The sequence below is a fragment of the Polypterus senegalus genome, chromosome 1, assembly GCF_016835505.1.
Source record: "Polypterus senegalus isolate Bchr_013 chromosome 1, ASM1683550v1, whole genome shotgun sequence".
Classification (NCBI taxonomy): domain Eukaryota; kingdom Metazoa; phylum Chordata; class Cladistia; order Polypteriformes; family Polypteridae; genus Polypterus; species Polypterus senegalus.
In genome coordinates, this window is record NC_053154.1 from 270,714,882 (window position 1) to 270,730,691 (window position 15,810).

The 15,810-nt window shown below is 37.9% G+C and overlaps 1 protein-coding gene across 4 annotated transcripts in view; it reads left to right on the plus strand.

The window, feature by feature from the left end:
• The window catches only part of arhgap22 (Rho GTPase activating protein 22), a 260,856-nt gene extending 245,256 nt beyond the window's left edge, over window positions 1-15,600 (plus strand). For all 4 annotated transcript variants that reach the window (XM_039774054.1, XM_039774063.1, XM_039774070.1 and 1 more), the window contains 3 exons: window positions 6,629-6,750; window positions 9,135-10,047; window positions 14,781-15,600. In XM_039774054.1, the coding sequence (XP_039629988.1) occupies window positions 6,629-6,750; window positions 9,135-10,047; window positions 14,781-15,003 (1,258 nt within the window). In that variant the 3' untranslated portion in view covers window positions 15,004-15,600. The remainder of the gene's footprint in view (window positions 1-6,628; window positions 6,751-9,134; window positions 10,048-14,780) is intronic.
• Window positions 15,601-15,810: the final 210 nt, after the last annotated feature.

Below are 15,810 nucleotides of genomic sequence, written 5' to 3' on the forward strand. Positions count from 1 at the left end.
TTAATAACACCATGTGTCCAAAAACTGTTGGACTAGGGGGCTGAGTCATAATATAGATAAGGAAATGCGGAAGTGCCTGCAATTTTTTCTTAAATAATTGCAAGAAATGGTTTTGCCTAGAACTAGAAACTTCATAATAAGTCATATTCTTATATATACTGTATATATATATATATATATATATATATATATATATATATATATATATATATATATATATATATAAAGAGAGAGACAGAGAGAAGACCTATAAACATTTTGAATAACTGGATTCAGAAATGTTGGTTATGTTAATGTTTTTTTCTTTAATTTCGCAAATGACTAGAATAATTCTTTCTAAGCCTACAGACAAACTTGCTTTTCCCAATAATTGTGCTTTTCTATTTAAAATGCGTTGTTGTCAATGCATAGTAAGCTATTTAAAAAAAATGTGAAATATGAAACACTGCACAAAATAAAAATAAAAAAACTCTACTGTTTGAATACTTATATTTTATCAGTGCAGGTATTGCTCAGTTAATAATGTCCTTGCCTTTCTTTTGTTAAAGTTTACACAGATTTTTGCAGCTTATTTAAATGTACATTTTTGGTGCCTGCTTGTTTGCTAGATTTTCAATCTCCATAAATGACATTATGTAAAATATGAGTAATTATTTTAAATAGCTTCCGAAGCAACATCCATCCACCCATTTTCCTAACCTGTTCTTCCAGGGTAGGTAGGGTCAGGGATGTGGGGCAGTTGGTGGTATCCTAGCAAGCATAGGGCACAAGGCAGGAACAAAACCCTGGAAAGGGTGCCCGTCCATTGTAGGACAAATGGACCCTCACCCACATATTAAAGCCAATTCATGTAACCAGCATATCTTTGGACCGTGGCAGGAAACCAAAGCACCTGGACTAAACCCATGAGAACACAGGAAGAACATGCAAACTGCATGTAGGGAGGACACAGAATGTGAACCCGGTCTCTTTACTGCAAGACAGCAGCAATAATGTTGCACCACAATGCCACTCCTGAAGTAACATTATTGTTAATTTGTAAAGTAATAGTAGAATGTATTGTAAATTGCACAAATAATATTTTTCAGAGAACTCACTAAATTATTAACATTGTTGAGTCTACCCAGGAAAACTCTAAACAAGCACACAACTATACAAATGTATTTCCTGCCTAATTCTGCTGTAGAAAAGGAAGGGGAGCAGACTCAGACCCTATCCTAGTAACAGTGGGCACAAAGAAGCAACTAACCAAAACACAAGCACACAGTAACAGGGAGAGCCAAAGAGACCAGCCTAGGATTTTGATGCCAGGACTCTGGAACTGTAAGGCAACAGTACAAAAATACAAACTACGTCTGCCACCTATTAAAGCAAAATAAAAAAAAACTGACTAGCACTGTCAGTGTTATTTTAACATATCGTCAATAAGGTGTAGGCTATTATTTTAGAGATTTACAGTGATAACAATACTTACACTAACTACATAATTTATTTAAATTAATAAAGCTTAAAAGACTATTATTTTAAAAGCTAAGATTACTGATTATTTTACAAAATAAGTTGACTTACAGGGAGAACAGCTACTCCTGGTCCTTACAGTGTTCCATCCAATATTGCCATTTCCTACGTTTTTTAGTCATCGATTACATAAGAATATAAGAAATTAGACAAACGCGAGGACTCCATTCAGTCAATCAGGCTTGTTTGTTTAGTTAATAGTTAAGCCGTCCTGATAGCTCATCCTGATGCTTCATTAAGGTTGTCAAGGTTTCTGCTTCCATTAGTATTCATTTTAATAGACACACAAACATAAATAAGCATTAATTCTTAGCCTCACTTCTGTAACACTTGCATTACTTTAGCATATTTAGTGATTTAACTTTGCAAGATGGGAAAGATGGGAGAGAGGGCAGAGCATTTTAGATACCATAATAATAAATATAATAAAAATGCATTAAGCAGAAATAAACCAAAAAGGTAAAACACACAGACATGACATACATAAATTCCTCTTCAGAAAGTTTAGTTTTTCTTGTTAGGAAAAGAGCGTGTTTTGTAAGGCATAACATTAAGTAACGTTTAGCATAATGCTGCTATAGGAATCTTTCGTGAACTTTTCTGAACCAGCTAATTTCAATACAGAGTTGCGTAGAGCCAGAGCCCACCTGAACAGCTAGCGAGGGCCAGCCCAGATCAGGGCAAAAGGTCATCACATAACCGCACGCAAAATAATGCTTGGTGATACTATTTCTCGGGACATGGATTTAATTCCTGCTTCTGAAGAGTGCATATTCCTCCCATGGGTTTTCTTCTTCCATTTTAGTTTTCCTATTTCATTGACATTCATGACACATAAATTTGAATAAATCAGGGTGCAGGTTTACAGCAGTACACCCTGTGATGGGCTGGTGTTGTGACCACGTTTGGTTTCTGCCATTGTCTCAGTCTTGCTGGGGTTGGTTTTAGCTCTTGTTGACCAATTTTCAAAATAGGTTCTGAAATGACTAATATAATATATATATATATATATATATATATATATATATATATATATATATATATATATATATATATAAAATATAATATGGCTGGCACTGTCGCTGTGTCTGCGTGGGTTTCCTCCCGCACTCCGGTTTCCTCCCACAGTCCAAAGACATGCAGGTTAGGTGCATTAGCGATTGTAAATTGTCCCTAGTACGTGCTTGGTGTGTGTGTGTGTGTGCTGCCCTGCCTGGGGTTTGTTACCTGCCTTGCACCCAGTGTTGGCTGGGATTGGCTCCAGCAGACCCCGTGACCCTGTAGTTAGGATATAGCGGGTTGGATAATATAATATAATATACTATAATATAATATAATATCTGCGGTGGGCTGGCACCCTGCCCGGGGTTTATTTCCTGCCATGCGCCCTTTGTTGGTTGTGATTGGCTCCAGCAGACCCCCGTGACCCTGTTGTTAGGATATAGCAGGATGGATAATATAATATAATATAATATAATATAATATAATATAATATAATATAATTGCCCCATGCCCAGGATAGGTTGCAGTCATCCACTGCCCTGAACCTGAATAAGCAGGTTTGAGAATATAATCTACTATATAAAAAAACACTAATTTCTGTGTGTGTGTATCAACTTAATCCAAGCAATCTGATTGATCAGTTTGGCTTTAAACTGATTTGTCAGATTCATTTGGTTGCTCTGTCAAATGCGATCAATACAAGAAGTGACAGGCAATACAGGTGGATACACATGTGGACACCAAGGAAAGGTGCAGGAGGAATACTGAGAGTTGCCTTCAAATATAAAAAGCATCTGCAAGAATATGAATGATGCTTCCACAGCGGTTAATGGCGGCCTCTCTACAATTGGTGGTAGTCAGAAAGCTGACAGGTGAACAAGTCGCCTCGAAATGAAAGAGGCTGAAGAGAAGGCTTTACGAGAACACAATTGAGTGAGGACGTGACAGCCATCACAGACAGGGATAACAAAAATAAGGTACAGAAGGTACGTTGAGAGTACACATAAGGAAAGAGCTATCAAATACTGTATAAAACTACAGTAACATAACTAGTATATATTTTAGTAACACTTAAAATGTCTTTATTAGAGCAAATTATGTTACATCCATTTTTTAAGTTGTCAATAATGTTCCATTTTCTTCTTTGGCAATCAGAATTCAACTGTGAATTACATTTAAAACCCATCAAAATAAATTATAAAGTAAAACTAAATTTAAAAAAAATTAAATTGCTATAAACCTTAGTTCTTGCAGCTCATCCCTCATTTTATATCATTCAAGACTTGAATGGAAACCCATACTGACATCTAAATCTATCCAACATTTACAGCACATGAGCCTGAATTAGCCAAAAAGAGCAAGGCTTGCCCCTTATTCTTATTATACAGGGTGATACGGAAAAACGGGAACTTTTGAAATGCATAGTGGCAGCCATGTACAGTTGGCAGCACTGCGGAACAGGGACCTTGAGCTGTAAACAATGCCGCCATTTAGTAATCAATTGCAAGGCAATCAATGGCAGCTGTGCGAGAATTGTTCGGTAACCGTGTCATCTCAAGATTCGGTGACATTCCCTGGCCCTCAAGATCACCGGATTTGTCCGTTTCTGATTTTTTCTTGTGGGGCTACCTTAAGAGTTGGGTCTACACGACTCGGCCAAGGACACTGAATGAACTAAAACAAAGAATTCAAGACGAAATTCGTGGTATCCCAGCTGAGATGTTGCAGCGATCAATGGGGAATGCATACATACATACATGCATACATACAGGAGGACGCCATCTACAGGACGTAATTTTCAGACATTGATAATTTGGATTACTTTCTCTGAAAAGGCAAGTTGTAGTGGTTCAATTGCTGGCAATAAAATTTTTTTGTTGGATTTCATCTGTTTTTATTGGGTTTTCCCGTTCCCGTTTTTCTGTGTCACCCTGTATTTAACAAGTGCAAACGGACATTCTAGAGACAAATCCTTGACTTGTTCCCTCCAGTTCAATGAATTATTCAAACCTTTGGTTGTTGGCTTCATATTTCCGGTGGCCTGTCATTCACTTGCTACTATGTTGCGACTGATAAAGGTGGGAGCATGCACTGATACAACGTGTTGCCGCACCCACCACACGACAAACCACCACAGGACCCAAATTAGGAACTGAGTGGAGTCATTAAGTGGGATTGAGAGGCTTGATAATTTATTTATAAACACATTTGAGAACACTAGGGACTATTAAAGGTGACCACATTAAAGAATGAACCCTGGAAGAACATAAAAGGCACCAGATGATCAGAAAGATGAGGTTATTGTTTAAAAACTGGCTGGATGTGATATTGGTGCATCTTAGCATGAACTGAATGCTTTACTCCAGTGTCTATATTCCAATTACAGTATGTGATACTCTAAAAGATTGCAAAATTTACCAATTAAATGCAGATTTTTTTTTCTCCTAACTTGTCTTATGAAACTTTGCTACTTTACCGCACAACCAACTTGCTAGGCCTAGCTGGGTACCTCTCATGACTGCATGACTGTTAAAGCTGGCATTGTGTTCTTTTCTTGTTTTTGGCCCTCAAGGCTAGGCGTGTGTGCCTAAGCAAACTGTTTCATTTTTTATGCTTAACACATTAGACCATTGATTTTGTGGGTTTGTGTGAGGTTGTGTCCTGAGATGACATGACACACACCTCACTCCGGACTAGAGGGAGCCAATCTTGAATGGAATCCTGCAATCCCCTGAAATCCTGAATTGTGTTAGGTTGTTTAATAATAGATGGATTGAATTAGTGCAGCTCTTCTAAAGTTTTTTTAAATGCTGTTGTTCTTCTTGAAGTTAATGCAAAAAAATTCTACTTTATCCCGGAGATTGTGACAATGACAATTCAATCTACATCTTAATCTAAAGAAATTTAATTGAATAGCCAACCTGCGGCGTACCATACGCTGCATAATCAGGCCGTTTTTTTTTAATGATTTTTAAGCACAGGGAGAAAATTAACATTTGAAAAATCGGTAATGTAATAAATCAGTAAGAAAAGCAACATTGTAACAATGCACAGAACGAACCAACACACAATTGTCCGTGACTGAAAACTGGCGGACCGCCATCGCTCATGTGCCCACCTCCAACTCGTCACTTGAGTCGTTGTCGTCTTTGCACAGTCCAGATGCACCTGTGACTCATGTAGACTTTCCGTGTTCCTGCAGGAGCATCTAAGAAGAACGCATGTTTGTCGCGGATGCGAATTGCTGTATGTAGCAACTTGTAAAACAGTTTGCTATGGTGCACGCCGGTCGTGCGTCGTAACCGAAAACTCGGTTTTTAAAGACTGCTTACTTCATTGTGTTTAACCTCAGTTGTAAAGGATTGTTTTAAGGATCCCATGGGATACCCCTTGCAAACTGTTTTACACGCTGCATATGGCGATTCACCTCCGCGAGAAACATGCCTCTATGAACAGTCAACGTGGCTCGGAGGTGCCAGGAGTTGGTGGGCATAGCTCCTTCCTGCGTGCGCCATAGGTGTCTTACTTGTCGGTGGCTCAGTGGATCCACGCCCCTTCCGGCATGCTTTCCATGGGTGTCTTGCCTTAGTGAATTATATATATAGATAATGAACTCAATAAGTTAGGACATAGATAGGTGGGTGGGTGGATGGACATACTGTATCAGTGCCACTGTCTGAAATGCCTCCTGGGCTTAAATGACTAGGGTACTTTTCCTGATATTTTTATTATTCAGAGACAGAACAACAGGGAAGACTAGAAGCAATCTAAGTTTTGTTAGGTGTTTTTTGAGAGATGTAGCAACAAATTGTATAAAGACGTTCCAAAGAAAACAAGCTTTTCCATCATGAGCAGTGCAGTTTCTGCTTTCAGGTGAATGCTCTAGGTCAATACTAAGATCAATTAATTTGAAATTAAAGGAGGTGTTTTATTAAGAATCAGTGGTCACTAGTCAGATGACAACCCATGAGCACGCAGTGTTCCAAATCACCTTGTTTCTGAAATGATGGCTGAATGCATGATGTTACTGTAGTTTCTAGAATTTCTGTAAATCACACTGGACAAACTGATTTGTCAAATTACTGCATGTTCTATTTTCTGTTTTTAGGTTCCTTGATGAGGTTCAGGCTCATTCTAGTGAAAATAAGATGAGCGTTCAGAATCTTGCAACAGTTTTCGGGCCAAACATACTTCGGCCCAAATTGGAAGATCCAGTCACTATCATGGAAGGTGTGTGTCTATAGCACAAGGTGTTAGGACATTTCATTGATAATCCTCATTTGATAAAGTAATAAGAGATGACTCTTATCTTATCATTTTAGGCATTTACATACTCACTTAGTAAACTTATACATTTTCAAAGAAAAGTTGTTTTGCTGTTAAGTATGATTGAACTGTGACTATTAAAAGGATCTTCCACCACTTTGCATGTTTTCTCCATGCTTGAATGACCACTTCAGTTTACCTCTGATGTCCCAGAGCAGCGCTTCTTAAACATCTTTTTGTCGAGAGCCAATTTTGTTGTGAGGACCAGAATTGTCCTCAACTCTCATCCCGGTTGGAATCGTGTGTGTGCTGTCCTTCTTTGGAGCCTTGGAGAATCACCACTTTGAAAATTGTTGACCATAATCCCAGTGGTTTTCCCCTTGAAAAAATGCCAACGGAGCAATGGCGTTTGTTTAACCTGACCGTGGTGACCTATCGCAAGAGACTCCTTATAGACCTATTCAACCTTTGCCAGTTTTCTAATATTGTGCACCAGGTCTATGTGCAACCCAAATTCATACAACGTGTGACCCATTTTGTTAGGGACCTATGTCCTAGAGACATGTATACTATGCTACACTGGTTACTCTGAATCTTCCCAGTGTGGGTCTGTGCATGAGTGCCTCCCACAAAGGACTATTATCCAGTTCAGGATAGGTTTCTATCTTAGGCCTGATGCAGTTTGTTTCTAGTCTTATTGAGCATGACCTAATATTTGAAAAGGCAGATTCTAATAACAGATGAATGGGTCAACACTAGGTCTAGTACATAAGACTTTAGCATGTTATAGGAATGCAGTATACAAGACAAAACCCCAGGCAGATGTGAACAGAACTTGTCAATTGTACATATACAGTGGCCCTGCTGGGAATATAAACATCTAAGCTGCAGGCAGCATTAACCACTGCACCACCGCACTACCTAAAAGGAAACCCCAGTTGCTTAGATCCTTCTAATTGAACTGTAAATTAATAAAGATGAGCTTCAACACATTTGCTGTGATGCTTTCAGATTACATTTGGAAGGGGCAGAAGGCTATCTGTGCATCATTAGAATATTTCACAAGAGTTCATTTGAAATATGCCCGTCTCTGGGACAAGTCACTGTTGGGCATTACACATTGAAAACCAGAAACTTTCTCTGCAATGGGGGATTAAATTAATAAAATAAGCAATTAGAGAAAAAGTACAAAGCATACCGAGTCCCCAAAGCATTGGCTTGTCCATTATAAAAAATGGAGAATGTATTGCACTGTAAATCTGAGCTTAACCTATCCTTCAGAACTAATAGTTAGAATGAGAAGATGACCGAGAACTAATCCATAACTTTAAAGGAATCACAGAGCTCCATGGCAGAACGAATGGGTTCAGTGTTGCCAGGATTGCCTCTTGAACTGAATGAGGCAAGTGTGATGCATAGTAGAAGAATCTACACAATTTCATTTTTAGTTTGACATTATAGAATTTTTGGTATTAATCAATAGAAATGTTATATTATGACTACAGTACATGTTATAAAATTATGAACTATGGAAACATTGTGAGACTAAATAATTTGATGATCACTGTACATAAATTGAAAAACTGAAGCTTATCACAAATATAAATCTTGTCATGACTGAGCAACTGTTAATTATATTGACATAAGTAAACTGTGAGGTACTGATGGATAATTTGAGGGCTACTTTAAACATATCTAAAAGGTTTTTAGGGAACATTTTTCATCACCTTAAAGCAGTGGTTCTCAATCTGTGGGGTGGGCCACCCTAGAGGGGCACAAAGTGACAAAAAGAGGGGCACGAAGATGTGAAAAAAAGAAAACAGAAATCAAAAATATGAAAAATACATCTATTGAAACCAAAACAAATTAACTTACATTACATTCTGATACTAGAAAAATAAATATAGAGTTAGATAAATGTCGATAAAAGTTAAGTAGGTATAATAAAATATGTATCTATGATATATCATTAATTAAAAAAGAACAAGGTGGTATTAGTGTGCTCCTTTCAAAAAAAACGTTGGGTTTGCGCAATCAAAACTGTTATGAAAACTCGGGTCACAAATACTTAAAAGGTTAAGAAACGCTGCCTTAAAGAGTAAAGTTATGTTGAACATACTTATTATGTTGACTTTTATAATTACATCTACATGAATAAAGGATGTTTCTATCAATGAAATTCACCCTGACATTGTATTCTACTGTGATTCTCACCACGATTTACTTTGTAAACACAAGATCAAAAGAAATCCAATGAGGTTGTGCATGTTGAAGTTTTTTACAGTATTTACAGGACCTGTTCTTACTGTCATTTCCAGCTTTTTAGCAAACTTCTTTTTCAATTGCAGGTACCTCTCTTGTACAACATTTAATGACAGTGCTTATTAGAGAGCATGAAAGGCTGTATATCAGTACAGAAATGGAGGCTTCATTTTCACAACAAGACATCAAGCCATTTGTGCAACGCAGTACAGTCGAGTGGATTTCTGAGGAAGATCTGCAAGAAGACCCATCCAAGAATGGGAAGCCTAATCGGACTGATGACCTGTGCAGCAGTGCAACCTCTTTGGATGTCAATGTCAGCACGCCAATGACTGTCTCCAAACTTGCTACTCAGGGAAAAACAGAAAAACAAAGCCATGCAGTCACAAGCCCCAGTAAGCAGATGAAATCTCTCCCAACGTGGAAATATTCCTTCCGAACCTCTGGGGGGAGATCAAGTAGTGTCAAATTAGGAGGTTCCTCAGTTGATATTACAAATTTGTCATCTAGTGGCAACTGGTTAATGAATGGGTTGTCCTCTCTCCGTGGTCATCGGCGAACCTCATCCGGGGAAAGGGTTAAAGACTCAGGGTCATCTCAACGGCTATCAACTTATGACAATGTCACAGCTTCAAGTCTGAGTGTCCAAAGTGTCCCGAGCACAACATGGTCCACTTCATCTTGTGAAATCTCCATTCCAGACTCAACCAGCAGCTGTCCAGTGTGCAATGCTAGTGACTGTTCAGGACTAAATGGTGGAAAAGCAGAATGGACAATGCATGACTCTCATGCACAGAGTGATATGAAGCTGTCGGAGTTGGGGGACAGCAGTGAAAGGATAGAGGCCTGCGTTAGTAGTATTAATTGTAGTGAACACAGTAACCGAGTTACAGCTTCCAGTGACTCCACTAGCTGTGCAAAAGCACTAACCGTCTTGGTTAAAGATCTCAAGGACGAACTTGGGAGGCAAAAGGTGGAGTATGAACTCAGAATAAAAAGGTAATCATTTTTAAGCATTTTCTTAGCATATTTTTGATCATGCAGAGCCACAAATAGAGTCAGAACTAAGCAGCACTGGGAACAAGTCAGGTCATCATATTAATACCTGGATTTTTAAGAATGAAATATTGAGAAAGCTGGAGCTACTCTCTGCACTGGATCTCTGGTGCATGCATCTCTGCATTGGGAAAAGTGATGGGTAAAAATGTTTTTGCCATTAGTCCATTTTTTTAGGTCACATTCAGACAGGTAGCAATTCTCCATGACACTAATCTAAAGATGTCAGTATGTCTGGGATGTGAGAGAAAGCTCACTTATACATGGTAGGGATGTGCAAACTACACATAGACAATAATAGCATTGGTAACTGAACCCTATCCCTGGAGCCGTGAGGCAGCATCAGTAACCATTATTATTGTTATTTGTTCATAAATCATAAGAAAGGGGAGACCATTTATCTTTAAAAGTCTATTAACAGTAGAAACAAAGTGGTAAAGCTTGCATAGTCCAACAAAACACAACTTAACTAGATACTGATTAAGAATTTAAATATTGCAGCTTACTTTTTGAAGCCACCTTGGCATGACACTACTTCCACTTTTCAATCTTCTTCATATATTAAACTATGGCATACATTACTGGCAATTATGCATAGGCAAGGAAAATGTGTAGTGCACATAGGGTACCGACTCAAACTTAGTGAGGGGACTTCTTGTGGGTGCAGGCCATCTCTCTGTTCGGCTTATGCTTTAATTAAACTGCTGTTTTAATTAAATATTTATACCTTCATTGCTCCAATCTATAAATTCTCAACCAGGTTTTTCACTATTTACAAGTAGACAGACAGACAGACAGACAGACAGACAGACAGATAGATAGATAGATAGATAGATAGATAGATAGATAGATAGATAGCAAATATTAAAAATATCACAATAGGGAAAGGGGAAACCATTAAAAACCTACAACCTAAAGACTGAACAAAAATCTTTTAATATTTAAATATTTATTTGAAAGAATACAAAAGATACCAAAAACTAAGCAGAATTAAAAATAGAGCAAAAATAGATTTGACACTAAGGCAAACCTAAAAGGAAACAAATCCAACAGTCCACAAACCAAGAATCAGTGTCATAAAAGACAATACAGGGGTCTAGAAAATCCACAAACAAAATCAAATGTTTAATGCAGGAACTCAAACAAAACAATCCAGAAACCAAAGTGAGAATTTTAGCTGCTGCTTAAATACTTGCTGGGCCAGTCCCCCAGCTGCATCATTAGGTGGCACCGCCTCCTTGGGTTCCACATAAAGGAGACAAGGCAAATAACAAAAAACATTGCATAGAACATAAGACAAAATCGAAAAATAAGTAGAAAACAGCATATTAAATAAAGAAAATACTGTATACGCTGAGCAAAACATAACTACTAACATTACATCCAAAATTATGTTTAAATAAAAACAGACCAACTAAATAAACAAACAATAAACTTAACTCTGCTTGCACCCTAACAAAATCAACAAACTCCATTACACTGTGTAGGCCTGCGGGCATAAAACGAAAAACAACCTTTTGTGGGTGATCAGGTGCAGGGCATACTCACTAATGGTGGGCCAATTTAGAGTCACCAATTAGCCTGAAACAATTCTTCGTGACAGGAGAGGAAGCTGGAGAAAGCCGACTCAGACAACACGCAAACTAAATACAAACCTTTGTGACCTTTATACATTGAAGGCTGCATGATGCAACACATACTGTAAAGTACAAGTCTTTCTAAATTTCTTACAGAAGTCTGTTGAAAAACAAACCACAGCATATAATTTTTAAACCTGCTTAATCCAGTTCAGGGGAGCGGGGGACTACACAATATAAACAGAGAAATGTAAGCTGATTTAAAAAAAAGAGTGGGAAAATAAGTCACTGATTGTGAGACACGCTGGAATGATAAACTTGCAGACTCAGAGTCAGGTGGAGAAATTTGTTTCTTGATGCGGAGAGAAATATCAGCAAAACCGGCTATTGACTTTCGCCACACCAAAGAGCCTCTATGTCCAGTCGCTATTCAGGGAATGAATGTAGAGTCGTTCCACCCCCTAAAAGTACTTGGGGTCTATGTCAATGACAGGTTGGACTGATCTCATAGCATTATAAACAAAACTATATAGGAACCATTCAGTATAAGAAAGGGCAGTGCAGGCACTTTTTTCCTAGGAGACTGCATTCCTTCACATCTAGTGACATCATTCATCTTCTACAACTCTGTCATGGCCAGTATGATTGTGTATATTGTGGTTTGATGGGCTAGTAGCATCACTTCGAGAGAGGCCCGTTAAATCAACAAGCTAATTAAAATGGCAGGCTCAGTAACGGGACATACTCTAAACCCCCAGGAGGTTGTAGCAAAGGAGAGAATTAAACTAAACTGAGTGCCATTATCCATCTATCTATGGAAAGTTTGTTCTTCTTAAAATGTTATGTCAGAGCTACAATGATGATGCAATAACCACAACAATAAAAACCAATCACAACACAAATAACTTTCTATTCAGCTTGTATAAAGGAATAATTCAGCATACAAATCCAGAGTCAGGCTGTGCTGAGACCCCCTGTAAAATTCAACAAAGTTACGTGAGGTGGATAGCTGAGGAGCTCTTGGTGCTCTGCCTGTTGTCTTCTCCTGGTGCTGTCAGAGCGTATAGAAGGTTGGAGAGTGGAAAGTTGCAGATGGCCACTTTTTAAAAGTCCCAGTGTTAAAGAGTTGAACAACTGATATGTTCCAGCTTGTCTGGGTTTCATTGGTGGTGGGGTCTCAATGCCAGGGTGTGGTAACTCTTTTTATAACTTTAATGATAGTATAGTGTTGGTACAACAGACCAATCCGTGTCTAACTATGGGCACTGGCCCCTTCTACTGGGAACTCTTAGAACTCTTAGAACCTAGAAGAGTCCAAGAAGTTTTTTGTCACGGATTTTTAAGTCATAATAATGAGAGTATATTGACGCAAAGCAATGTAACATAAAAATGTTACATAATGATAATAATAATAATAATAATAAACAAATTACAGATTTATAGTGTGATAATTGTCACATATAGAAAGTATGGTGAATTAGCATTGTACATGAAAGAATAACAGATATAAGCAGTTTATAGGAGTGCACAGCTAAGTGAATACGCAGGCCACTGTAACACACTGAATGCTGATTGAACATCATGGCTGCCTGCAGAGTCGTATCTTAAAGCTAATGCTGAGGAGATCACACCATTAACCTAACACAATATTCACAAACCACGTAATCCAATTCAAGGTTACAGGAATAAGTGCCATTGTTAAAAATGGTTTCATGTACGCCATCATCACATTTTGAAAATAACACAATAATAAAGTCAGAAAATACATTTTTTATAAATGGAAATCATAAACGGTATTGATGTCTTTTCTTTTTTCTCACAAGCCACCTAGCACATTTAAATAGTTTGAAGCTTAAGAAATGGGGAGTCCAGAAGTACCCCACTGTTTGAATGTGTCCCGTTGCACAAAGCATAAGGAACATTAAAAGCACAGACAATAAAACACAGCATGAAAATGAGACACTGGCAATACTTTTGACAATGTCTGTATCTTTTCTGCTTAATTTGATCAACTCTCAAATGCTCTGTTCTAATTTTATTGCAATGTGAGATGATGCCAGGAGTGCATCCGAAAAACATTGCCTAAGCATAAGAGCAAACGTCTGTGAAGTCAGGGAAAAATCCTAAGAGTGATCCACAGTATGCAAGGCTCAATACTCAATGCCCCGAGGGAGCAAAGTAACTGGGGACTGGGACTCGTAGCTCACACACTTGTCACATTTTACTCTAATACAGCTTGTTTATTGAGAAAATGGCAGTTTTGCTTAGTTTAAGGCATTTATGCAGCCTCCTCACTATTCGGTTGGTACTCTGTTCATGTGTCTTTTAATAAATCTCACTTAACAATTAGATTAGTGTAATAATTAAGTCAAAATCAAATTTTATTTGCCACATACAGTTATACACACAGTTCAATATTTAGTGAGATGCTTAGTTGCTTAGCTCCAGGACTGTGCATTAATGAAGACAAAAAACAATAAATTTGACTGAACCCATCACCAACTTCCAGTACATCCATATTAAGGGATGCCAGACCAAGGCAAAGAAAATTATCAGTGATACCAGCCATACCAACAATAGCCTTTTGTCAGTCAGAGAAATGGCACCGCTGGCCGAAGATCAGTTCAGAGACTGAGGAGGAACTTCTGGCCACAGTCCCTCCGAATCCTAAATGCTGACAGTGCCTAGAGCCGCATGGTGCCCTGTTGTAAATTCGTTTATATTTCTTATCTGTCATTGTACATATTGATTTTTATTATTTATTATCTTTTATCATATATTCTTCTAATGCACAGTGTTGGAATCTGGCGACAAAGTATTTCACTATGTATTGTCCTGTGTCTGCAATTATTTGTAACAAATTCAATTTTATTTAATGTGCAGTTTTAGATAAGGCTGCTCATAATTGCTTGAGAATTGAACATTATGAATGTTGCTGAAGATTTATGAACTTTCCTAAATAACAAAACCTTTTTCTTATCATACTATGTACTTTATCTTTAAAAAAAACGTGCAAAGGGTACTGATAAGAAATTTCGATGTAGACACACTTGTGTAAAATGTATCTTTCACCCTCCATCTTTTGCTGTTGTTTTAAAGGCTGGAAGAGTCGAGTGCAGAAATGTGTGCACAAGTGAACAGGTTGGAAGAGGAGCTGGACCAAGAGAGAAAGAAGTATGCAATGCTTGAAATCAAGCTGAGAAACTCGGATCGAGCTCGCGAGGATGCCGAGAAGAGGAATCAGCTACTGCAGAAGGAAATGGAAGAGTTTTTTTCTACTCTGGGAGATTTGACTTTGGGCAGCAGAACAACAAAAATATAAGGCCACATGAAAGAGTCTGGTGCTGGATGTCGAACGCCAGTTTGTAAGTTGGACAGTGCTCATGTATCATGAGTGTTCTGAAGTATTTTCACGTCAGGTGGAACTGCTTTTGAGGCAGTGATGAATGTTCGGGTTCACAAGAGCTGTAACTCAAGCACTGAGTTGTTTTTGTTTGTTTTTAAAAGAATACCTGAACTTTAGTGAAATGTTTTTTGTCCCAAAGAATATCATATGACCCTGTCTTATGCACAATATTGGATAGGATGGGTCTAAAATCGTGAATGAATACCATTTGACAATGCTGGTAAACATACACAACAATGACCAGGAGGCCTTCATTTACAGTTTGTTCAGCTCAGTTACATTTTTATTGAATTAATGACTTGCATATCCAGATTTATGTTTACAATGTGATTTTATGACAGTATGGACAGTTGCTGTTGTCTTCGGCAAAGGAAAGAAAATGGCAATTATATTTTGGTGACCAGATTCAGAGAAACCTGTAATTCTATGCAATGATATCATGTATTTCTGTAAGTAACTGGGTAAGATTGTGATACACACTTGTTTTGCTCAAATAAAGCCAGTGTCAAAAAATCTTTTGTCGGTTGAGAATCATCCAAAAATGGTTTCATTCATTGTTCAACTGCCGTAAGGATATATTTTTTCACCACACATTTTTTGTTTTAATCCATTATAATGTTTAAGTAATTACATATTTTGCAGACTGCATAAGAGTGACTAGTTGGATGGGAGTTTGGCTCACTGGGCTTAATTATTATGATTTTCCTTTTTTATAATCATTGG